At 54.2% G+C, this 24849-nt stretch overlaps 2 protein-coding genes across 2 annotated transcripts; one reads left to right on the top strand and one right to left on the bottom strand.

Annotated features, from left to right (window-relative positions):
• Positions 1 to 8012: 8012 nt before the first annotated feature.
• On the top strand, positions 8013 to 10568 carry LOC308511698 (uncharacterized protein CXorf49 homolog; the record flags this gene model as incomplete). Its single annotated transcript, XM_081081643.1, has 2 exons — positions 8013 to 9209; positions 10488 to 10568. The coding sequence occupies 2 exons, from the start codon at positions 8013 to 8015 to the stop codon at positions 10566 to 10568; spliced, it is 1278 nt and encodes a 425-aa protein (XP_080937769.1).
• Positions 10569 to 21291: 10723 nt separating this feature from the next.
• On the bottom strand, positions 21292 to 23847 carry LOC308511700 (uncharacterized protein CXorf49 homolog; the record flags this gene model as incomplete). Its single annotated transcript, XM_081081644.1, has 2 exons — positions 21292 to 21372; positions 22651 to 23847. The coding sequence occupies 2 exons, from the start codon at positions 23845 to 23847 to the stop codon at positions 21292 to 21294; spliced, it is 1278 nt and encodes a 425-aa protein (XP_080937770.1).
• Between the last annotated feature and the right edge of the window lie 1002 nt (positions 23848 to 24849).

Below are 24849 nucleotides of genomic sequence, written 5' to 3' on the forward strand. Positions count from 1 at the left end.
AACCCTCATTCACTGCTGGTGGGAATGCACACTGGTGCAGCCACTGTGGAGAACAGTATGGAGTTTCCTCAAAAAACTAAAAATGGAACTCCCATTTGACCCAGTGATTCCACTTCTAGAAATATATCCCAAGAAACCAGAAACACCAATCAGAAAGGATATACGCACTGCTATGTTCATAGCAGCACAATTTACAATAGCTAAGATTTGGAATCAGCCTAAGTGTCCATCAGCAGATGAGTGCATTAAAAAACCGTGGTACATCTACACAATGGAATACTATGCTGCGTTAAAAAAGGAGTTCTTACCAATTGCAACAGTATGGATGGAACTGGAGGGCATTATGCTAAGTGAAATAAGCCAGTCAGAGAAAGATAAATATCACATGATCTCACTCATTTATGAAATATGATGAACAACATAAACTGATGAACAAAAACAGATCCAGAGACAGAGAAGCATCAATCAGACCATCAAACCTCAGAGGGAAGGTAGGGGAGGGTGGGAATAAGGGGGAGAGATCAACCAAAGGACTTGTACACATGCATATAAGCCTAATCAATGGACACAGACAACAGGGGGGTGAGAGCATGAGTGGAGGGGGGCAATGGGGGAATAAGGACACATATGTAATACCTTAATCAATAAATTTAAGAAAGAGAGATTACTAATCTCAATGACATCTGTTATAAATGAAGGAAATAATTTTAATTCTACTTCTGGTTATAACATAATTACAATATGCTTATACTGGGATGTTATTTTGCTCTGTTTATGGTGAAAGGTAACGTAGACAAAGTGTCACAATATACACACGTGATTTAATAAATGATTATCAGGTGAGCCGAGACGTTAGCACCCCCAGGACACAGAAGACAACACTGTCAGCATCCCCAGAGGCTCCTGAAGTTTCCCTGCCTGGTCTCAGTCCCATTCCTCCTCCAAACAGGAAACCCACATCCTCACTTTGTCACCAACCTTTCCTCACTTTTCTTCATTGTTTTATGTCAAATATATGCATCCTTAAATGATATAAATTAATGTTACCTGTTATTTATAGGTATGAATGGAATTAGTAATATCTCTGTATTGTTTCTTGCTTCTTCATTCAATGTTATATTTGTAAGATTATTATTTTGTGTAGTGGTACTTTGTACATTTTTGCTGATAAAATGGTATTCTTTCCTATAAATATGCCAAAATTTATTGATTCAGTTCATGAAAGTGGAAATTAATTTTGTTTCCATATTTGGAAGAAAATGATAACAAAAATACTGCTCACAAACTCTTATGTGACGCAACTAACAATGTGCATTTAAATGCATATGTGTATCATAGAAGCATGAACAGACTGGTGAACCTCAGAGGGAAGGCATGCGAGGGTGGGGGGGGGGAAGAGATAAACCAATGAACTTGTATGCATATATGCATAACCTGTAGACACAGACAGTGGGGTGGTGAAGGCCTGGGGGGGTGGTGGTGGAGGATGGGAGCAGGCTGGAAGAGGTTAATGGGAGGGAAAGGAAGACCTATGTAATACTTTCAACAATAAAGATTTAAAAATAAATAAATGCATATGTGTAAAATAGACTAGCAGAAAATTAATGAGAAGGTAGAAAAAGAACAGTAGCATAGACTCAAGGAAGGTAAAAGGAAGCAATCAAGGTAAAATAAATCAGTAAATGAGAAAAATGTATACAATAGAAAGAATCACAGAATCAGAAGTTATTTCTTTGGGAAAAAATAACATTGGTGAATTGATAATGAGATTGGTTAAAGAAAATCAGTAGGTATAAGTATCCTTTTGAAAAGTACTTTTTACAATGTCTTTAAAAAGTTGGGATCGTTGAGATATAATTTACACACAGGGTCTCCTGAGTCCTTACAGAGCCACCACCAAAACCAAAACATAGGACGTTTTCATCACCCCCAAATGCCTCACGTCTCTCAACCCCCCGGCCCTGACAACCACTGATCTGTTTTCTGTCCCTATAGGAGGGCTTTCTCACTAATCATCCGAGAGATGCAAATCAAAACAACAATGAGGTACCATCTCACACCTGTCAGACTGGCTATCATCAACAAATCAACAAACGACAAGTGCTGGAGAGGATGTGGAGAAAAAGGAACACTCGTGCACTGCTGGTGGGAATGCAGACTGGTGCAGCCACTATGGAAGACAGTATGGAGTTTCCTCAGAATACTAAAAATGGAACTTCCATTTGACCCAGTGATCCCACTGCTAGGAATACATCCCAAGAAACCAGAAACACCAATCAGAAAAGATATATGCACCCCTATGTTCATAGCAGCACAATTTACAATAGCTAAGATCTGGAAACAGCCTAAGTGCCCATCAGTAGATGAATGGATTAGAAAGCTGTGGTACATCTACACGATGGAATACTATGCTGCTGTAAAAAGGATGGAACTCCTACCATTTGCAACAGCGTGGATGGAACTGGAGAGCATTATGCTAAGTGAAATAAGCCAGTCAATGAAGGAAAAATACCACATGATCTCACTCATTCATGGATAATAGAGACCATTATAAACTTTTGAACAATAATAGATACAGAGACAGAGCTGCCTCAAACAGATTGTCAAACTGCAGCGGGAAGGCCGGGGAGGGTTGAGGGGCAGGAGGGAGGGGGGTAAGAGATCAACCAAAGGACTTGTATGCATGCATATAAGCATAACCAATGGACAAGAGACACTGGGGGGAAGGGGAGGCCAGGGGATTGTCACGGGTGTGGGAAAAAAGAAAGGACACATATGTAATACCCGTTATAATACATTAAGCAATAAAAATTAAAAATAAAAATAAATAAAAAAAGAAAGTGATGACCCACATGGAGAGAAGAGGAAATGACTGCCTTGAACTGGCAGGTGGTAGAGGAAGGAAAAAAAGGTTGAGTGATGCAGGAATGCTGGAAAACAGAGAAAATGTGAGGCCAGACATATAGCCTGATGGTTATGTTCCACATAAGAGGGTCAAGAGAACATGCCATTCAAGAAAGCCATCAGGAGTGTTCCAGTGTGAGGGGAACAAGCATCACTAAGACTTCTGTGGTTGGTCTCCTCTGAAGGCCATGATGGAAAGAAAGTGGTCCCAACTTGGGCTCATTAACATCCATGGAAACAATGGAATCCCAACATTATAGAAGACAGAAGGCAGATATTAACCAAGAGATACCAAGATGCCACGCTTCAGTAACAAATGACAAGGTCAGTGGGTCAATCAAGAGTGTTTGAACAGAAGAGAACTGAGAAGATGGTTCTGAAAACAATTCAAGATAAACAGGGCAGTTGTTCCAATAAAAAGACACAATCCTTTGCTTAGTTCCTGGCCGTGAGGCAATTTTGAAAGCAGGCCAATTAACTAAAGAGGTGTATAAGTCCTGAGGAAAAAGAATTTCAGAAAGAAATTACAGAGCATATATACTGTTATGATGCACTGTACTTGCCTAAAGATAATGACTGCAAATTGTCAAATTACTGTATACAGGAAAAAGATGAAGATGCAGGGATTTCTAAAACTATTGGACGCAGGGTCTAAGCTGGTATTGATTCTAGAGACCCAAAATAAAATTATAAAAAAAATATGTTTTTTATTTTAAAAAATAAAATGAAAATATAAGACACAGGTTGAAAGACAATATTTGTAAAACACTTATTATAGAGACTTGTATCTGAAAGAGATAAAGAACCTTCAGTCCTGGCAGTGTGGCTTAGAAGTTTAGGGTCCACCCAAGAATAAAGAGGACAACAGCTCCATTTCCATTCAGGGCACATGCATGGGATGCAGGCTCCATCCCCAGTAGGGGGCATGCAATAAGCAGCTGATCACGGATTTTACTCTCTGATGATGTTCCTCTCTCATAGATATTTCTATACCTCCCCCATCCAATATCTCTAAAAATCAATAAAAAACATTTATTTTTTAAAAAGAACATTCAATAGTCAACAATACAAAATAAAACAACCCAATAGACACTGGCCAAAAAAAAAGGAACAAAAAAAATGAACAGACACTATGTCAGGAAGCTATTGAGAAGATATTCAACCTCATTCATCATTAAGGAAACAGCAATTAAAAACACCGTGAAATGCCACCACATGCCTATAAGCATAGCTAAAATTTAAAATAAAATACAGAGAATGCTACTGCTAGAAAGAATGAGGAAGCACCAGAACTATCGTGCATTCTTGGGGAGAATGCAAAATGATATAGACAAACTGAAAAACATTTTGTACGTCACTTATAAAGTTAAAAATATACTTACCAATTGCTCCATCCAACAAGCCGAGTCCTAGATAATTGCCCAAGAGAAATGAAAAGTAATATGGACAGCAAACCTGTTTGCATATGTTCATAGAAGCTTTCCCAGCTGCTTGGGTGACTGTACACTGGGACTGGACGAATACCCAGACATATCTAGGACTACTGGACACAGAGTCTAAGCTGACATTGATCCTGGAAGCCCATAGTGTCACGATGGGCGGCGGGGGGACGGGGGGGGGGGGAGGTAGCTGTTTGAGAGGGGCTTGTGAGGCATGGTAATAAAAGAAGTTGGGAATAGAGTCTGGTTCACAGTGAGCCGACCTGGTGTTTCGATCAACAGATGAACACAGTGGTCATTTCTCCAGCCCCCAAGTTATGTGCCAGTGGTACACTTGGCAGTTGGAGCAATGAATCCCACAGGGTCATTGGTCTGTGGGGTAAGAGCTATCGTGGTGGGGAAGGCTAAGTGAATCCCCTGATACTGGCCCCACCCCAGGCCAAGATAGTAGGTCAAAACCAAAAATGGGGACATTGCGGGAAGGGCGTTAGCAGAGATTGGTGAGGACCTACAAAAAGCAGGGAAACTGGAGCCAGCAGAGCCCCAGGGATGAGGAGAGTGGGGGAGGTGTGGAGAAGTTCTAGGATTCTCCCTGTGGGGTAGAGAGGGAAGGAGGATGGGAGGGAAGAAATGGAAATGGCCAGAGGGATGCTGAGGCTTCCACTGGATGGATGGGTAATGTTTCCTAGGACCGTGGTGGGTACAGGAGATTTTGCTATATCCTTCCTCATCCATCTTAGCAGGTCGGAAATAGCCCACCATGTCTTTAAAAGTGACTGGGAGGAGTGGGAGAGGGCATCAGCTACACACAGGCAGAGGTTGGGGGGAGGGGAGGCAGGGCACACTTGAGGAGGAGGATCAGAGATTTAGAGTGTACCCAATCTCCCTGCTGCATAACCTTCTCTATCAGAGCCAGAAAAATTGGGTCTTTCTTTGAGTGCCCTCTGGCAAGAGGTGTTCAGACAGCTCAGGCCTCTCTAGGAGATCAGCCAGAGTAGGCTGCAGGAGGGAGAGGCGACTGGAAAGACAGAGGAGTATGGCCCGACCAGGCATGGCTCAGTGGTTGAGCATCAACTTATGAACCAGGAATTCACGGTTGGATTCCTGGTTAGGGCACATGCCCAGGTTTCAGGCTCGATCCCCAGTAGGAGGCGTGCAGGAGGCAGCCAATCAATGATTCTCTCTCATCATTGATGTTTCCATCTCTGCTGTGCCGAGCCAGTTCAGCCAAGGGTTCGAAAGCCTGAGTGAGGGTGGTGAAGGATGAAGAAATGACAGACAAAGAGAATAAGCTGGGTCTAGGGGTGGATCTTCCTGTGCCTGGCTGAGGCCACAGAGAGAGATCCAGAGGCGAGCTGAGCCTTTGTTTTATAGCCAGAGGTAAACAAGGTAGTGGTCACCATAGTGACAATGTTCTTGTGAGTTTCACTTGTTTCACTTGGTTTGGCAGCACTTGCTACATCTCCCTCAGCCCATTAGCTTCCCAGATAAGATCTAGGTAGACATAAGGTCAGGCCTAATTATGCTAAGGGGACTGTGCCCTCTAAGCTGGGACTGGTTTGTGGCTTTGCCAACAGGTCAGTCCGAGGCTTAACCCTATAGCCGCGCCCTACATTCTCCCTGTCCCTTCCTCTCTCTGAAATATGTATATATACATATATATAATTATATATATATGTAAATACTATATATATAATTATGTATATGTATATAATATATATGTATATAATATACATAATGTTTTTTAAAAGACAGGGGAGTATGAATGGGAAAGAGAGGAAGAAGGTGTGGAAGGAAGGGAGGAGGGCTGTTGGAGTAGGGGTTGGGTGGCAAGCAAGTGGAAATTCTAACACTGGAGGGCCTTATAGAAACCAAGGGAGGGCCAGGGCTGCTCAGCTCAGGGAAGCTGGGAAGCTGGGAAGCAGGCGGTTCAGGAAAATTTGAGAGACAACTGGCGCCCTGGCGGGCTGCCCACTGGTAAGCATTGGCTGTGCGTCCTCCCAGGCCTTTATAACATGTCTGTAGGCACACCTATATGTACTCTCAGACCTTATCTCGGATTGACTAGTTTAAAAAAAAGTTACAAATGTGTATCCAACGCCATTGCTCTGCAGCTTGCTGTGTGCCTTTGGAATCTGTGCATTCTTTTGACTGGGGCGTTTTCATCTACCCAGTCAAAAGATGTAGGGTGCATACACTACACTGCATTCATCCACCTCCTTCCTGGTGGGAATTTAGAGTGTTGCCAGTGTTTCCCACCACCCTTGAGCATGTGTCCTGATGCACTACACGTACCGGCGTGTGTCCAGAAGGTGCACTCGGCAGAGGTCCATGCCTGGTCATGGAGGGAATGGGCGCTTTTTCATTTTTAAGGTTTTCTGCTCCAAAGCAAGGGCTCTGGAGCGGGACTGTCTTGGTTGCGATCCTGCCGCTGATCGCTACAAGCCCAATGACCTTGAGCCAGTGGCCGAACCTCTCAGTGCCTGCTTCCTCGCCTGTAAGAGGGTGGTGACGGGCGAGTACTTCAATCCTAGCATGGTCGGGAGGATGTGTTACTATTTATCTACAGCGCTTAGAAGAGCGCCAGGCACGTAGCAAGCGTTGTGTAAGTTGCCTTTCCCGGATTCTGCGCAATTGCCTCCCCAAGCGGTTCTTCTGTGCCTGCGCACAGGCCGCCGCTTCCCCCCCGCCGCCCCCCCAGGCCCCCCACCTCGGGCACTTCGCAGTGGGCCAAGCACGGGCTTGCTCATAACCTCTCCCACCCGTGGGAGCGTTAAGCTCTGTGATTATTGCAGACCTGCTGTGAAAATGGGTTTATGGTTTGCGTCCGTGTCCCCAGGATCAGTGATGGTGAGCATCTTTTGGGGTGTGCACTGGCCATGGGGATTCCCTCTTCTTTGAACTGACTCAGAGTCGGGGCGGGGCTGAGGGAGGGGGCAAACCCCAGCCCTTCCACCAAACCGGCCCAGCAACACACAGCCCGGGGCCGATTTGACCACCCATCCTAAGGGAAACGGAGCCTCGACAGAGACCCTGCCGCCCGTAAATGCCACAAGTTTTGCTCCCTGGGCCTTTATGGAAAATGTATGTGGACCCACCGCTGCCCACGCGCTCGGGTGTGCGTTTCCCTGTTGGGTCGTAAGTGTTGTTGCAGAAGAGTGGCTGGTGCTTCACCTCCGTCCTGAGCTTGCACCCTCACCCCCCCTCGACCCACCCCTCAGACAGGTGCACCATCTCCGCGCTTCGTACATGGGAAACGGAGGCTAGGTGCTTTGACTCCAGTTGGACAGTAGGTGCCTGGCCGGGGGAGGCGGGGCAGGAAGTGATGGGAGGAGCCCCCCTATGACGACACTCCTCCACCAGATTGGCTTCCAACTGCCGCTGTGACGTCACACGCACGACTGGACCAACCAGAGGCCCTCCACCCTATTGGCCAGGGCCTGGGGGGCGGGCCTAGAAGGGGCGCACTGATTGGCGGGCGGTGGGACACGCACCAATGAGAAGGCCCGGGCGGTGATGGCTCTTGGAAGTCGCGCACGCTTGGAGGCCACCGCGTGAGCTGCCTGTGGTGACAAACGCTCTCTCAGAAGGTCAAGGCCTCGCGCTCTGCCGCTGCCTGTGCTCAGGGCGACCGTTTACCCTGTACCTGGGCTGCCGGGACTTGGCGACATGAGCTCCCCCAACAAGGACGAGAGGTCTGTTTGGGGAGTGGGGTCCCACCCAGAGGGCGGGGAGCAGGCCGGTGGACTAGGCCATACTGTGGGGACGCCCCTGCCGAGCAGCCAGGACGAGGGCGCGTTCTCAGACCTCGAAGGCTTCCAGGACGAGCGGGAAGTGATGGAAGGGGTGCTTTGGGGTTGCGAAGGCCGACCTGGCTCCCCGGCCGACTTCGACGGGGGCACTCTGGACTACCTTGCCGAGGAGGCCTCCATGGCCACCCTGCCGCGGCTGACCGACCGGGATCACCTGGCTGTCCGCAGGAACCCCTCCCCAGAGAGCTGCTGCGACTCTGAGGCGTCCGCCCTTTGGGTGGACGTGCGGGCAGGTCCCGAGGGTAGAAGCTCGCAGGCCTATGGTCTGGTGGGATCTCGGCGGCCTTCCACAGCCCGGCTGCCCGTCATGGGGCCTGGGGGAGGCCCGGCCTGGGGAAACTGCAAAAGAGGAGCTAAGAATAGGTCAAGGGTCACCGTGGGTCCCCAGTGGTCCTCCGAAGAAGGCCTGGTGGGCTGGCCTTCCCACTCCGAGTCATCAGATGACTTCAGCGAGCTGTACCTGCTGGGTTTGAGCCTCTGTGGCAAAGGAGGGGCCCAGGCCAAACCCAGGAGCCTGCAAGACGCACCCAGACACTCGGGTGCCCATGCCAGGGACGAGTTCCTTTGCGTGCCAGGCTCTTTCCTGCCCTCCGCTCCCCCACGACTGGCTTCAGTTGGGGCGAGGCGGGCTGTTGGAGAGCTGGACGCGTCCCGTAGGAGACCCCAAAGTGTGGTCTGCGGGAAGGTGGGGAGCAGGCCCAGCTACCTGCCGGGAGCCGCTGCTCCAGGCAGCCCGCCCAAGGCCGCTCCTGGAAGGAAAGTGGCCCAGGAGAAGAAGTTCCTAGGAGGGGCCTCCAAAGTTGACCCCCAGGGTACCTTCCCTTCCTGGGGGCAGGGAGTCTCAGCAGCTGCCCTGGAGCCAGCCACCTTCCCCCCAGTCGCTGGTGGTCCGGTGCTTGGGAGGGGCAAGGGGTATTCCTTGGACCCCTTGGGACCCACACAGCCCAAGCACACCGGCGCTGGGCAGAAGTCTGGGGCCAGGAGGAAGAAGGGGTCCCTGCCGGTGGTGGTAGAAGAAAAGGAACCGGAGAGCGACCCAGGCCCAAAAGTCCAAGTGAGTATGAGGCCATGGTCCTTCCCGCTCCCCAACCTGCCCTGCACTTCTCTAGGCACGTTCCCTCTGTCCCTCCTCAGGGCTTGTCATTGGGCACCCTGGGTCATTAGGATGCCAGATCTGGGTGGTTTTAGCCAGGGCAAACCCTAAGCTAGCCCTCCATGTGTGCCAGGCACCATTCTCCACACCTGGCAAGTTTCCCCGCTAGGGTGGTAGGGAGGGCTGGGGCAGCTGGTTTGGATCAGGGGACCCCTTAAGACTTTGGGCCCCAAAGCTTCAATGTTAAGAACCATCGGCTCCCTGCCTCCTACTTGTTAGCTGCTCCCCGAGCCGTCCTTGCAGGGGGCCGTGGGCTGTCTCAGCACCGCACTGTTGTGTCTAGCTCAGCCTGGCCTCCTGACCGGGGCTGACTGAGGGCGAAAGTGCTGATGGGGTCCGCCTCAGAACTGCCTTCCCTATTCCCTGCCTCACCCCAGCCCCTACACACACACACACACACACACACACACACACACACACACACACACCACACATCCCGAGTCCAAATAAGTGAGAAATTTTTATTTCGTCCTCAGACACACAGTCCAGGGCCATCCTGCCGAGAAGGCAACAGCGGTGACGGCTACAGCAGAGCCGCCGGGGTTCCAGGACAAGCACAGCCCTGGGCCCTGAGCCAGGGAGAAGTCCTGCCCAGAGGGCCCAGAGCCTCCAGTGAGTCCCATGGGTCTGCTGGGAGCAGTGGGGAGAGAGGCTGAGGAGGGGAGCCCTCCTGCTCTGGCTCCACCAGGGGCTCAGCCCTGCTCCCTGCCTCCCTGCCTCCCTGCCTCCCTGCCTGCCCAGACAGCTTCTCCCACAGGAAATAGGGTGTCTGGACAGGGCAGGGCGCAAGGCACTTCATCCTCTGCATGGGGTTTGTGCACAGGGGTGATTCTCGTGGCTGTGCCCCAAACTGCCACTCCAGACACAGAGTTTCAGCGGAACAGGGCCTTTTCCGATAGGTCGGGTTGGGCCACTGGGCTCGTCCCAGGGGCTGGTTTTGCCTGCAGCTCTGCAAGCATCTAACCCAGGGCCACACACAGTGTTGGGGACCACAGCCCTGGGTGGGCTGCCCCTGGGGAACAGGCGAGGCAGGCCCAGAGAGAAGGGTGGAGCTGCTGGGCAGAGCAGGGGCAACTTGCTGCCAGCAGAGGGGGGTGCTGCCTCACGTGAGACCCTGCTAAGCCCTTTCCACCTCCCTGGGAGCTTTGGGGGCTGGATTTTGTGTCCTTTCCCTCTCAGGTGACCAGGCACCACTTGGACATCCCCCAGCACCGGAAAGGCAGCAGCAACCACCTGGAGCAGAGGGTTGTCCTCGGGTAATGCTCCCTCTGGCTCCTAGAAGTGCATTTCTGAGCTAGACTGTGGGATGTGTGTCCAGATTAAACCGACCCGTGTCTGTCCCCTCTCCCCACACCCCGCCGCCGCTGCCGCCATCCCACACCTCAAGGAGGGCATGCACCTCCTTTTCCCACTGAGGAGGGGCGGGGCTAGCCCAGGTGGTGGGGGCGGGGGTGTCGTCGAGGGGAGAGGAGGCCTGAGTACACTAATCATTTCTCTTTCTCTGGTGTCTGCTGGCCTAGTGCCCGGAGCTGCAGAGACAAATATTCCACCTTAGACAGCAACTAGGTAAGAGGAACCTCTGGCTGGGGCAGGGGCAGGGGCAGGGGCAGGGGCAGGGCCAGGGCCAGGGCCAGGGCCAGACTTCAGTGCCTTAGCATGGGGCTGGGGCAGGCTGCAGGTACAGGCGGCCTCACAGGGCCCAACATTCCTGTGGGGAGGAGAACTCAGCACGCCTGGCCCTGGAGCCTACTGTGCATGTACAGCTAGGTGTGTGGACAGAGAGGAAAGAAAGTGTGGTCGGAGCTACAAGCGCACTTTGCCAAGGAGAACCAGTCCTAGAGATCTTCTCTCAGGACGGACGTCTAGCGATGCCTCGTTGATTCTCCCTTCAACTGCTCCTTGCTATGGCTTCTGTGGGTCTTGTTTGTTTGACAAATTCTGAATGGTTCTGATATGCCCCAAAGCTTGCGTGCTGGCACACTTTGTCCTGTTTGGAAAACATTTCCACGCTTAATTCAAGTGGTGAGTGACTGAGTCAGGCCCAGGGCTCCTTGGGTAGGGACTGGAGGGGGTTTCAGGTTGCAGGGCTAGGAGGTTCCCCACAGGGACAGGGGGTCGGGCTTCTCTATCCCTCCATCTGGAGTGCCTGCTTATGCCTCTCTCTGTTGCAGCGGCCATGCAGTCCCTGGCTGACAAGTTCCGGGACCTTTGATGTGAGTGTTACGCACACCATACCCCTTCCCACAGCCGTGGCTGTTGAGGAGGGCTGTGGGCTGGCCCTGGCTTGAGGCTCCTCCCCGACTCTGCTCTGTTGGACAGGTGGAGCCCAGCATCTTGGTGCAAGAGGAGCAGCCCGGGAGCTGTGGCCAAGCTGGTTCCCTCCTGTTCCACATCAGCCAAGGCTTCCTCTCCCCCTCCTTATGCCTCCTCCCCACCCCATTTCTCAGCAGTTTCAAATTAAGGTCCCTCTCAAATTCTGTGCTCTCACCCTGGCCGATCTGGCTCAGTTGGCTGGTTGGGCATTGTCCCGTGCACCAACAGGTCACAGGTTCGATTCCGGGTCAGGGCCCGTGTCCAGGTTGTGGGCTCGCAGCCGATTGATGTATCTCTCTCATGTCCATGTTTCTCTCTCTCTCTCTCTCTCTCTCTCTCTCTCTCTCTCTCTCTCTCTCCCCCCTCAATAAAAGCCTGTTTGTTTAAATAAACAAACCTCTGTGGTCTCTCTTGGGGGCGGGGGGCGGGGGGACAGGTGGAAGAGGGGATCAGGGCAGGGAGGGATTGGAGCTGCTCCATCTCAGCGCTTTTTCCAGAACAATACCTCCGGCATTCTGTGGTGGGCCTTCTGCCTGCGGGGAGTCTGAGCCAGCCTCTGATAGGAGCCTTGCAGCCAGAAGACCAGGTCGCCCCCGGGTCTGGGCTCTGCCTGGATCTGCCTGGCCACATTAGCTTCTCTCCCCTTTCCCTTGCAGGCCCTCTTGGTGTTCGAAACTCCTCTGCGTTTGGGGTCTCATGCCATTCATTGCCCATTTCCCCTCCCCTTCAGCAGGAACTCAGGACCCCCCTCCAGAGCTCAGTCCCTCTTTCCCACAGTCAGTGGGCCTCCTCCCATCTCCCGTGCTTTGCTGTCCGAACACGCTTGGTCTCCCCATGGCTTTCCTTCGGTGGCCTTCCCTGCACCTCTACTCCAGCGGGTGTAAAGAGCACACTCGAGCTCATCTTCCCCCTTCCCAGGACCAGTCCTCCCTGTGGAGTCCTTCCCTCCCGCTGGCGCCACCTCACGCACATGGACAACTCAGCCAGCCACCCGGGGGTCGGCCTCCTCCCCTCTTTAGCTCTCACCTTTGACGCTCCGCTCAGTTCTCCCTCCTGGGTTTCAGTAGAGAGGTGGAGGCAGAAGCCACAGCCCAGGGAGTTGCGGATCACAGGGGAAGGTACGGGAATACAGAGGAAGAGCAAGGGTTAGACTCCAGCCTGAAGGACAGGGAATGAGTCTGTTGTGGGGGCTGCGGGCCAACCTGAGGAAACTGCCTAGCAGAGGGTTCACACCCTGCCTGCCCTAGCCCACTAATGCCCCTCCTCCCGCCGGTTTCTATGGCGAGGGTGGTTGATAAGTCTCCGTGTGGTACGTGGTCCCCTTCAAATACTATATTTAACCAGCCCGAGACACAGGTCCTCCTGGAAGTGGCAGTTCTGCGCCCCCGCGCAGTCTCCCCCACTGCCTCGGCAGGTCACACAAGGTTGAGTCTCACTCTGTGCCCCCTTTCCCCTTCACTGAGGGCTGGGGTCCGGTTGCTTCCCTGAGCCAGGACCTGGCAGGGCTGTGCGGGCCTGGGACTCAGAGGGACACAGACTTGTGTGTGTTTGAGTGAGTTGAGGGTTGGTTCTGCCAGACTCCATTCCCCCAGAGACCGGTGTTAATACACACCACACACCACACACACACACACACACACACACACACACACACACACACGGCGGGGCAATGGTGGATAGAACATTCGAGGTTGGAGAAGGGGATCTGGTTCGGAATAAAATTAACCGGGGATAATGTCCCTTGATGTGGTTCAGGCAGTAAAGGTAGTAGTAGAGACTGTGGGACTGAGTGAGCCAAAGCAAGGGTGGGATCTACTTTTCTCAAGGGGCATTGTTAAATTCCTGACACATTGGGTGGGGGGTGAGGGGAGGGGGTTTGCGGGGCTGGGAATGATGCGGAAGTCACCAACCCCAAGGCAGGGCGTCCAGACACCCAAACTGTGGGAGTTGCTGGAGGTGGCTCTGGATCTTACTCTGCGATCCTATGGCATCTGACAAAGGTGCGTGGATGGAGTGAGAATGCAGAGGTCAGGCCCGGACAGGGTGCATCCTAGGGTCAGGGAGCTCACGTAGAGACTGCCCCTACAGTAGCCAACCGGGGCATGGGCAGGATGGGCGCAGTGAAGATGGGCAGTAAAGAGTGATGGCGCCCGGGAAATAGGGCAGACTCGGTTCCACCCTCCTTCCTCCATATTCTCACCCTGTCTACGTTCCGGGCCCTGTGGCATGAGCTCAGGTGGACAGACCATCACACATGGGATGGGACACCCACAGCCTGCAGAGCCAGAAAAGAACGTTCGTGGGACTTCATCCTTCCACTTCAAACCCCTCTCTGGAGAAGGTGGGCTTGGTTGCTTAGGCTATGGCTGTGATCCTGACCCAGTGGTTATTTCTCGGCGGGGTGACATGCTGTCTGAGTGACAAAGTTTGGAAGAGATTTTCCAGCTGGGCTTTCTGCCCACATAGACATACATGGGAGCGGGTTGTGATGGCGGCTAGTCCAGCACCAGCACCGCCTGGGAGCCCTGGGGCCCTCGTCGCCAGGGAGAGGAAGGGGAGAAGTGCACTACGGGGTCGTGGGAGGCAGGAACACGACCCGCGGTGGCTAGCTTTGCCAGCTTCCCTTCCCTCCTCTGAGCACACAACCTCCCTCTTTCATTTTCAGACCAACCGCAGCACAATAATGCTGCTGTAAACTTGCACATCGCAGGCCCCTTCCAGTTCTGGAGGGGGTGGGGTTGGGGGAGCGGGGGGAAGCGGCAGATACTGGGGCATAGATTATGGAAACGCATCGGGGCCCCAAGAAAACCGACCTGCTCTCCAGGCTGGGAGGCAGTGGTGGCTGGCCTGGAGAGCCCTAGTTCCCAGCCTGCCTCCTTCTGCTACTGGCCTAGTTCCTGGGCAGACCCCCGCTTCCCCACCCTCACCCCTCACCACCATCAGCAGCAGCACCACCAGAACCAGCCAACTGCTCTTTCCGGACTCTCTGGGAGGATTGGCACACACAGGGGATGTAGTGGGAAGTGAGCGCTGGATAGGGAGCTGAGAGTGGTGGGCAGAGCAGTGGTGCCCAAAGATGTCCACGTCCTAATTCCTGGAACTGGGTGACTACCTTGCCGAGGAGGCCTCCATGGCCACCCTGCCGCGGCTGACCGACCGGGATCACCTGGCTGTCCGCAGGAACCCCTCCCCAGAGAGCTGCTGCGACTCTGAGGCATCCGCCCTTTGGGTGGACGTGCGGGCAGGTCCCGAGGGTAGAAGCTCGCAGGCCTATGGTCTGGTGGGATCTCGGCGGCCTTCCACAGCCTGGCTGCCTATGTTCCTCTCTCTATTTCTTCTTCTTACAGCAGTCCCTTTAACATTACTTGCAATGTTGGTTTGGTGGCAATAAACTCCTTTATCCTTTTTTGTCTGGGAAGACATTTACTTCCCCATCATTTTTAAATGATAGACTTGCTGGATAGAGCAGTGTTGATTTCAGATCCTTGCTTTTTCATTGCTTTGAATACTTCATGCCATTCCTTTTGGGCCTAAAGTGTTTCTTTTGAGAAATCAGCTGACAGCCTTATGGGAACTCCCATTGGAGGTAACTATCTCTCTCTTACTGCATTTAAGATTCTCTGTCTTTAACCTTGGCCATTTTTATTGTAATAAGCTTGCATCATTTGTTGCCTGGGATGATGCAGTCTGAACCTCCAAGGCTGGACGGAATCACCATTGATTCCCATTGACAGATGCTACACAGGTTCCCCTTCTTTTCTCTGTTGCTCTGGATTGGGGTTACCTACACGGTCCTGAGACCCCACACTCCCAAGAGGCAAGGGTTTTGCTGCTGCAATATCCCTCCAGCTTCCCAGCCATGCACATACACAAGAGGGATCACCCTCTCCCCATCTCCTTCTGTCATTCCTCTGTGTTCCCTGCTTTCATTATTTCAGATCAGCCGCACTTCAACTGTTTTTTTCAAGCTGATTGCTCTGCAGTTTAGCTGCAAGACCAGTCCGGAGTTGGGAGCAAGTGAGCAGAGCTTCAACTTACTCTGCAGCCATCTTGGAATCCTCCCCAAATTTTTAGCTTGATGTAGTCCCATTTGTTTATATTTTCTTTTGTTTCCCTTGCCACAAGAGATATATTAGAAAAAATATTGCTAAGAGAAATATCAGAGAGGTTACTGCCTATGTTTTCCTCTATGAGTTTTATGGTTTTAAGTCTATAATACATTTTGAGTTTACTCTTACATATGGTGTAAGAAGGTGGTCTAGTTTCATATTTTTGCAACTATCTGTTCAATTTTCCAAACACCATTTATTGAAGAGACTATCTTTAACCCATTGTATATTCTTGCCATCTTTGCCATTGGTTAATTGATCATATGGGCATGGATTTATTACTGGGTTCTCTAGTTTGTTCCATTAATCTCTGTATCTGTTTTTATGTTAGTACCATGCTGTTTTTATTACTATTGCCTTGTGGTATAGTTTATTAGGTAGTGTGATGCCTGTAACTTTATTCTTCTTTCTCATGATTGTTTGGGCTATACGTGGTCTTTTCTGGTTCCATATAATTTACTTTTGTTTATTTGTACTAGCTCTGTGAAAAACACCATTGGTAATTTAACATGGATTGCCTTGAATCCATAGATTGCTTTGGGGAGTGTGGGCATTTTTAATTAATTAATTAATTAATTAATTTTATTTAATCCTCGCCTGAGGATATGATTTACTCATTTGAGAGAGAAACATTGATGTATGAAAGAATCATCCATCAGTTGTCTCCCATATGTGACCCCATCAGGAATCAAACTCTCAAAGGTTGCCTTGGAAATTCAGCAACCATTTAGAAAATGGAAACCCACTACAACCAACTGTGCCATACCAGCCAGAGTGGGGAGTATGGACATTTTAACAGTTAATTCTTCCTATGCATGAGCACAGTATATGTTACCATTTATTTGTAGCTTCTTCAGTTTCTTCTTTCAATGTCTTATACTTTTTCGAGTATAGGGCTGTTACCACTGTGTTTATATTCAGAATGTGTTTTACAAATATACATAGTATTTGATTTCATGCCATTTATCTTTTATAACTTTGGAAGGGTTATTTATTAAATAGCGAATGTTATCCTTTGAAAGGAAGTGAATGGCTATCGGGAACCATTACGAGGACATCAGTTACCTCAGGAGGACCAGGGATGGGGACATGATTGTCCTGGAGCAAAAGGAGGGTCCAAGCCTGTTGGCATGTTCTCCATCTTCATCTGAGTGGTTGTTAGCAGGATGTCAACATTGCACAAGCACAGGGGCATGCAGCACCCTGCAGTCGCGCTAATGGTGCCCCCTGGAATCAGGCAGGTACAGTCAACATGGCCACCCTGGCAGCACAGGCGGGTCGGCCGGACCCGGCAAACGCACGGGGAGAGTCTGTGCACCTCAGTCGGATGAATTGCAGCCTGTAACCTTAATCACCTGTAACCTTAACCACCCCTCCGCATTACCAGGCAAGGTGGCATATCAGCCAGTTCCAGGAATTAGGACGTGGACATCTTTGGGCACCACTGCTCTGCCCACCACTCTCAGCTCCCTATCCAGCGCTCACCTCCCACTACATCCCCTGTGTGTGCCAATCCTCCCAGAGAGTCCGGAAAGAGCAGTTGGCTGGTTCTGGTAGTGCAGCTGCTGATGGTGGTGAGGGGTGAGGGTGGGGAAGCGGGGGTCTGCCCAGGAACTAGGCCAGTAGCAGAAGGAGGCAGGCTGGGAACTAGGGCTCTCCAGGCCAGCCACCACTGCCTCCCAGCCTGGAGAGCAGGTCGGTTTTCTTGGGGCCCCGATGCGTTTCCATAATCTATGCCCCAGTATCTGCCGCTTCCCCCCGCTCCCCCAACCCCACCCCCTCCAGAACTGGAAGGGGCCTGCGATGTGCAAGTTTACAGCAGCATTATTGTGCTGCGGTTGGTCTGAAAATGAAAGAGGGAGGTTGTGTGCTCAGAGGAGGGAAGGGAAGCTGGCAAAGCTAGCCACCGCGGGTCGTGTTCCTGCCTCCCACGACCCCGTAGTGCACTTCTCCCCTTCCTCTCCCTGGCGACGAGGGCCCCAGGGCTCCCAGGCGGTGCTGGTGCTGGACTAGCCGCCATCACAACCCGCTCCCATGTATGTCTATGTGGGCAGAAAGCCCAGCTGGAAAATCTCTTCCAAACTTTGTCACTCAGACAGCATGTCACCCCGCCGAGAAATAACCACTGGGTCAGGATCACAGCCATAGCCTAAGCAACCAAGCCCACCTTCTCCAGAGAGGGGTTTGAAGTGGAAGGATGAAGTCCCACGAACGTTCTTTTCTGGCTCTGCAGGCTGTGGGTGTCCCATCCCATGTGTGATGGTCTGTCCACCTGAGCTCATGCCACAGGGCCCGGAACGTAGACAGGGTGAGAATATGGAGGAAGGAGGGTGGAACCGAGTCTGCCCTATTTCCCGGGCGCCATCACTCTTTACTGCCCATCTTCACTGCGCCCATCCTGCCCATGCCCCGGTTGGCTACTGTAGGGGCAGTCTCTACGTGAGCTCCCTGACCCTAGGATGCACCCTGTCCGGGCCTGACCTCTGCATTCTCACTCCATCCACGCACCTTTGTCAGATGCCATAGGATCGCAGAGTAAGATCCAGAGCCACCTCCAGCAACTCCCACAGTTTGGGTGTCTGGACGCCCTGCCTTGGGGTTGGTGACTTCCGCATCATTCCCAGCCCCGCAAACCCCCTCCCCTCACCCCCCACCCAATGTGTCAGGAATTTAACAATGCCCCTTGAGAAAAGTAGATCCCACCCTTGCTTTGGCTCACTCAGTCCCACAGTCTCTACTACTACCTTTACTGCCTGAACCACATCAAGGGACATTATCCCCGGTTAATTTTATTCCGAACCAGATCCCCTTCTCCAACCTCGAATGTTCTATCCACCATTGCCCCGCCGTGTGTGTGTGTGTGTGTGTGTGTGTGTGTGTGTGTGTGTGTGGTGTGTGGTGTGTATTAACACCGGTCTCTGGGGGAATGGAGTCTGGCAGAACCAACCCTCAACTCACTCAAACACACACAAGTCTGTGTCCCTCTGAGTCCCAGGCCCGCACAGCCCTGCCAGGTCCTGGCTCAGGGAAGCAACCGGACCCCAGCCCTCAGTGAAGGGGAAAGGGGGCACAGAGTGAGACTCAACCTTGTGTGACCTGCCGAGGCAGTGGGGGAGACTGCGCGGGGGCGCAGAACTGCCACTTCCAGGAGGACCTGTGTCTCGGGCTGGTTAAATATAGTATTTGAAGGGGACCACGTACCACACGGAGACTTATCAACCACCCTCGCCATAGAAACCGGCGGGAGGAGGGGCATTAGTGGGCTAGGGCAGGCAGGGTGTGAACCCTCTGCTAGGCAGTTTCCTCAGGTTGGCCCGCAGCCCCCACAACAGACTCATTCCCTGTCCTTCAGGCTGGAGTCTAACCCTTGCTCTTCCTCTGTATTCCCGTACCTTCCCCTGTGATCCGCAACTCCCTGGGCTGTGGCTTCTGCCTCCACCTCTCTACTGAAACCCAGGAGGGAGAACTGAGCGGAGCGTCAAAGGTGAGAGCTAAAGAGGGGAGGAGGCCGACCCCCGGGTGGCTGGCTGAGTTGTCCATGTGCGTGAGGTGGCGCCAGCGGGAGGGAAGGACTCCACAGGGAGGACTGGTCCTGGGAAGGGGGAAGATGAGCTCGAGTGTGCTCTTTACACCCGCTGGAGTAGAGGTGCAGGGAAGGCCACCGAAGGAAAGCCATGGGGAGACCAAGCGTGTTCGGACAGCAAAGCACGGGAGATGGGAGGAGGCCCACTGACTGTGGGAAAGAGGGACTGAGCTCTGGAGGGGGGTCCTGAGTTCCTGCTGAAGGGGAGGGGAAATGGGCAATGAATGGCATGAGACCCCAAACGCAGAGGAGTTTCGAACACCAAGAGGGCCTGCAAGGGAAAGGGGAGAGAAGCTAATGTGGCCAGGCAGATCCAGGCAGAGCCCAGACCCGGGGGCGACCTGGTCTTCTGGCTGCAAGGCTCCTATCAGAGGCTGGCTCAGACTCCCCGCAGGCAGAAGGCCCACCACAGAATGCCGGAGGTATTGTTCTGGAAAAAGCGCTGAGATGGAGCAGCTCCAATCCCTCCCTGCCCTGATCCCCTCTTCCACCTGTCCCCCCGCCCCCCGCCCCCAAGAGAGACCACAGAGGTTTGTTTATTTAAACAAACAGGCTTTTATTGAGGGGGGAGAGAGAGAGAGAGAGAGAGAGAGAGAGAGAGAGAGAGAGAGAGAAACATGGACATGAGAGAGATACATCAATCGGCTGCGAGCCCACAACCTGGACACGGGCCCTGACCCGGAATCGAACCTGTGACCTGTTGGTGCACGGGACAATGCCCAACCAGCCAACTGAGCCAGATCGGCCAGGGTGAGAGCACAGAATTTGAGAGGGACCTTAATTTGAAACTGCTGAGAAATGGGGTGGGGAGGAGGCATAAGGAGGGGGAGAGGAAGCCTTGGCTGATGTGGAACAGGAGGGAACCAGCTTGGCCACAGCTCCCGGGCTGCTCCTCTTGCACCAAGATGCTGGGCTCCACCTGTCCAACAGAGCAGAGTCGGGGAGGAGCCTCAAGCCAGGGCCAGCCCACAGCCCTCCTCAACAGCCACGGCTGTGGGAAGGGGTATGGTGTGCGTAACACTCACATCAAAGGTCCCGGAACTTGTCAGCCAGGGACTGCATGGCCGCTGCAACAGAGAGAGGCATAAGCAGGCACTCCAGATGGAGGGATAGAGAAGCCCGACCCCCTGTCCCTGTGGGGAACCTCCTAGCCCTGCAACCTGAAACCCCCTCCAGTCCCTACCCAAGGAGCCCTGGGCCTGACTCAGTCACTCACCACTTGAATTAAGCGTGGAAATGTTTTCCAAACAGGACAAAGTGTGCCAGCACGCAAGCTTTGGGGCATATCAGAACCATTCAGAATTTGTCAAACAAACAAGACCCACAGAAGCCATAGCAAGGAGCAGTTGAAGGGAGAATCAACGAGGCATCGCTAGACGTCCGTCCTGAGAGAAGATCTCTAGGACTGGTTCTCCTTGGCAAAGTGCGCTTGTAGCTCCGACCACACTTTCTTTCCTCTCTGTCCACACACCTAGCTGTACATGCACAGTAGGCTCCAGGGCCAGGCGTGCTGAGTTCTCCTCCCCACAGGAATGTTGGGCCCTGTGAGGCCGCCTGTACCTGCAGCCTGCCCCAGCCCCATGCTAAGGCACTGAAGTCTGGCCCTGGCCCTGGCCCTGGCCCTGGCCCTGCCCCTGCCCCTGCCCCTGCCCCAGCCAGAGGTTCCTCTTACCTAGTTGCTGTCTAAGGTGGAATATTTGTCTCTGCAGCTCCGGGCACTAGGCCAGCAGACACCAGAGAAAGAGAAATGATTAGTGTACTCAGGCCTCCTCTCCCCTCGACGACACCCCCGCCCCCACCACCTGGGCTAGCCCCGCCCCTCCTCAGTGGGAAAAGGAGGTGCATGCCCTCCTTGAGGTGTGGGATGGCGGCAGCGGCGGCGGGGTGTGGGGAGAGGGGACAGACACGGGTCGGTTTAATCTGGACACACATCCCACAGTCTAGCTCAGAAATGCACTTCTAGGAGCCAGAGGGAGCATTACCCGAGGACAACCCTCTGCTCCAGGTGGTTGCTGCTGCCTTTCCGGTGCTGGGGGATGTCCAAGTGGTGCCTGGTCACCTGAGAGGGAAAGGACACAAAATCCAGCCCCCAAAGCTCCCAGGGAGGTGGAAAGGGCTTAGCAGGGTCTCACGTGAGGCAGCACCCCCCTCTGCTGGCAGCAAGTTGCCCCTGCTCTGCCCAGCAGCTCCACCCTTCTCTCTGGGCCTGCCTCGCCTGTTCCCCAGGGGCAGCCCACCCAGGGCTGTGGTCCCCAACACTGTGTGTGGCCCTGGGTTAGATGCTTGCAGAGCTGCAGGCAAAACCAGCCCCTGGGACGAGCCCAGTGGCCCAACCCGACCTATCGGAAAAGGCCCTGTTCCGCTGAAACTCTGTGTCTGGAGTGGCAGTTTGGGGCACAGCCACGAGAATCACCCCTGTGCACAAACCCCATGCAGAGGATGAAGTGCCTTGCGCCCTGCCCTGTCCAGACACCCTATTTCCTGTGGGAGAAGCTGTCTGGGCAGGCAGGGAGGCAGGGAGGCAGGGAGGCAGGGAGCAGGGCTGAGCCCCTGGTGGAGCCAGAGCAGGAGGGCTCCCCTCCTCAGCCTCTCTCCCCACTGCTCCCAGCAGACCCATGGGACTCACTGGAGGCTCTGGGCCCTCTGGGCAGGACTTCTCCCTGGCTCAGGGCCCAGGGCTGTGCTTGTCCTGGAACCCCGGCGGCTCTGCTGTAGCCGTCACCGCTGTTGCCTTCTCGGCAGGATGGCCCTGGACTGTGTGTCTGAGGACGAAATAAAAATTTCTCACTTATTTGGACTCGGGATGTGTGGTGTGTGTGTGTGTGTGTGTGTGTGTGTGTGTGTGTGTGTGTGTGTAGGGGCTGGGGTGAGGCAGGGAATAGGGAAGGCAGTTCTGAGGCGGACCCCATCAGCACTTTCGCCCTCAGTCAGCCCCGGTCAGGAGGCCAGGCTGAGCTAGACACAACAGTGGGGTGCTGAGACAGCCCACGGCCCCCTGCAAGGACGGCTCGGGGAACAGCTAGCAAGTAGGAGGCAGGGAGCCGATGGTTCTTAACATTGAAGCTTTGGGGCCCAAAGTCTTAAGGGGTCCCCTGATCCAAACCAGCTGCCCCAGCCCTCCCTACCACCCTAGCGGGGAAACCTGCCAGGTGTGGAGAATGGTGCCTGGCACACATGGAGGGCTAGCTTAGGGTTTGCCCTGGCTAAAACCACCCAGATCTGGCATCCTAATGACCCAGGGTGCCCAATGACAAGCCCTGAGGAGGGACAGAGGGAACGTGCCTAGAGAAGTGCAGGGCGGGTTGGGGAGCGGGGAGGACCATGGCCTCATACTCACTTGGACTTTTGGGCCTGGGTCACTCTCAGGTTCCTTTTCTTCTACCACCACCGGCAGGGACCCCTTCTTCCTCCTGGCCCCAGACTTCTGCCCAGCGCCGGTGTGCTTGGGCTGTGTGGGTCCCAAGGGGTCCAAGGAATACCCCTTGCCCCTCCCAAGCACCGGACCACCAGCGACTGGGGGGAAGGTGGCTGGCTCCAGGGCAGCTGCTGAGACTCCCTGCCCCCAGGAAGGGAAGGTACCCTGGGGGTCAACTTTGGAGGCCCCTCCTAGGAACTTCTTCTCCTGGGCCACTTTCCTTCCAGGAGCGGCCTTGGGCGGGCTGCCTGGAGCAGCGGCTCCCGGCAGGTAGCTGGGCCTGCTCCCCACCTTCCCGCAGACCACACTTTGGGGTCTCCTACGGGACGCGTCCAGCTCTCCAACAGCCCGCCTCGCCCCAACTGAAGCCAGTCGTGGGGGAGCGGAGGGCAGGAAAGAGCCTGGCACGCAAAGGAACTCGTCCCTGGCATGGGCACCCGAGTGTCTGGGTGCGTCTTGCAGGCTCCTGGGTTTGGCCTGGGCCCCTCCTTTGCCACAGAGGCTCAAACCCAGCAGGTACAGCTCGCTGAAGTCATCTGATGACTCGGAGTGGGAAGGCCAGCCCACCAGGCCTTCTTCGGAGGACCACTGGGGACCCACGGTGACCCTTGACCTATTCTTAGCTCCTCTTTTGCAGTTTCCCCAGGCCGGGCCTCCCCCAGGCCCCATGACGGGCAGCCGGGCTGTGGAAGGCCGCCGAGATCCCACCAGACCATAGGCCTGCGAGCTTCTACCCTCGGGACCTGCCCGCACGTCCACCCAAAGGGCGGACGCCTCAGAGTCGCAGCAGCTCTCTGGGGAGGGGTTCCTGCGGACAGCCAGGTGATCCCGGTCGGTCAGCCGCGGCAGGGTGGCCATGGAGGCCTCCTCGGCAAGGTAGTCCAGAGTGCCCCCGTCGAAGTCGGCCGGGGAGCCAGGTCGGCCTTCGCAACCCCAAAGCACCCCTTCCATCACTTCCCGCTCGTCCTGGAAGCCTTCGAGGTCTGAGAACGCGCCCTCGTCCTGGCTGCTCGGCAGGGGCGTCCCCACAGTATGGCCTAGTCCACCGGCCTGCTCCCCGCCCTCTGGGTGGGACCCCACTCCCCAAACAGACCTCTCGTCCTTGTTGGGGGAGCTCATGTCCCCAAGTCCCGACAGCCCAGGTACAGGGTAAACGGTCGCCCTGAGCACAGGCAGCGGCAGAGCGCGAGGCCTTGACCTTCTGAGAGAGCGTTTGTCACCACAGGCAGCTCACGCGGTGGCCTCCAAGCGTGCGCGACTTCCAAGAGCCATCACCGCCCGGGCCTTCTCATTGGTGCGTGTCCCACCGCCCGCCAATCAGTGCGCCCCTTCTAGGCCCGCCCCCCAGGCCCTGGCCAATAGGGTGGAGGGCCTCTGGTTGGTCCAGTCGTGCGTGTGACGTCACAGCGGCAGTTGGAAGCCAATCTGGTGGAGGAGTGTCGTCATAGGGGGGCTCCTCCCATCACTTCCTGCCCCGCCTCCCCCGGCCAGGCACCTACTGTCCAACTGGAGTCAAAGCACCTAGCCTCCGTTTCCCATGTACGAAGCGCGGAGATGATGCACCTGTCTGGGGGGTGGGTCGAGGGGGGGTGAGGGTGCAAGCTCAGGACGGAGGTGAAGCACCAGCCACTCTTCTGCAACAACACTTACGACCCAACAGGGAAACGCACACCCGAGCGCGTGGGCAGCGGTGGGTCCACATACATTTTCCATAAAGGCCCAGGGAGCAAAACTTGTGGCATTTACGGGCGGCAGGGTCTCTGTCGAGGCTCCGTTTCCCTTAGGATGGGTGGTCAAATCGGCCCCGGGCTGTGTGTTGCTGGGCCGGTTTGGTGGAAGGGCTGGGGTTTGCCCCCTCCCTCAGCCCCGCCCCGACTCTGAGTCAGTTCAAAGAAGAGGGAATCCCCATGGCCAGTGCACACCCCAAAAGATGCTCACCATCACTGATCCTGGGGACACGGACGCAAACCATAAACCCATTTTCACAGCAGGTCTGCAATAATCACAGAGCTTAACGCTCCCACGGGTGGGAGAGGTTATGAGCAAGCCCGTGCTTGGCCCACTGCGAAGTGCCCGAGGTGGGGGGCCTGGGGGGGCGGCGGGGGGGAAGCGGCGGCCTGT

The sequence above is a fragment of the Myotis nattereri genome (assembly GCF_964212035.1).
Source record: "Myotis nattereri genome assembly, chromosome: X".
Lineage (NCBI taxonomy): Eukaryota > Metazoa > Chordata > Mammalia > Chiroptera > Vespertilionidae > Myotis > Myotis nattereri.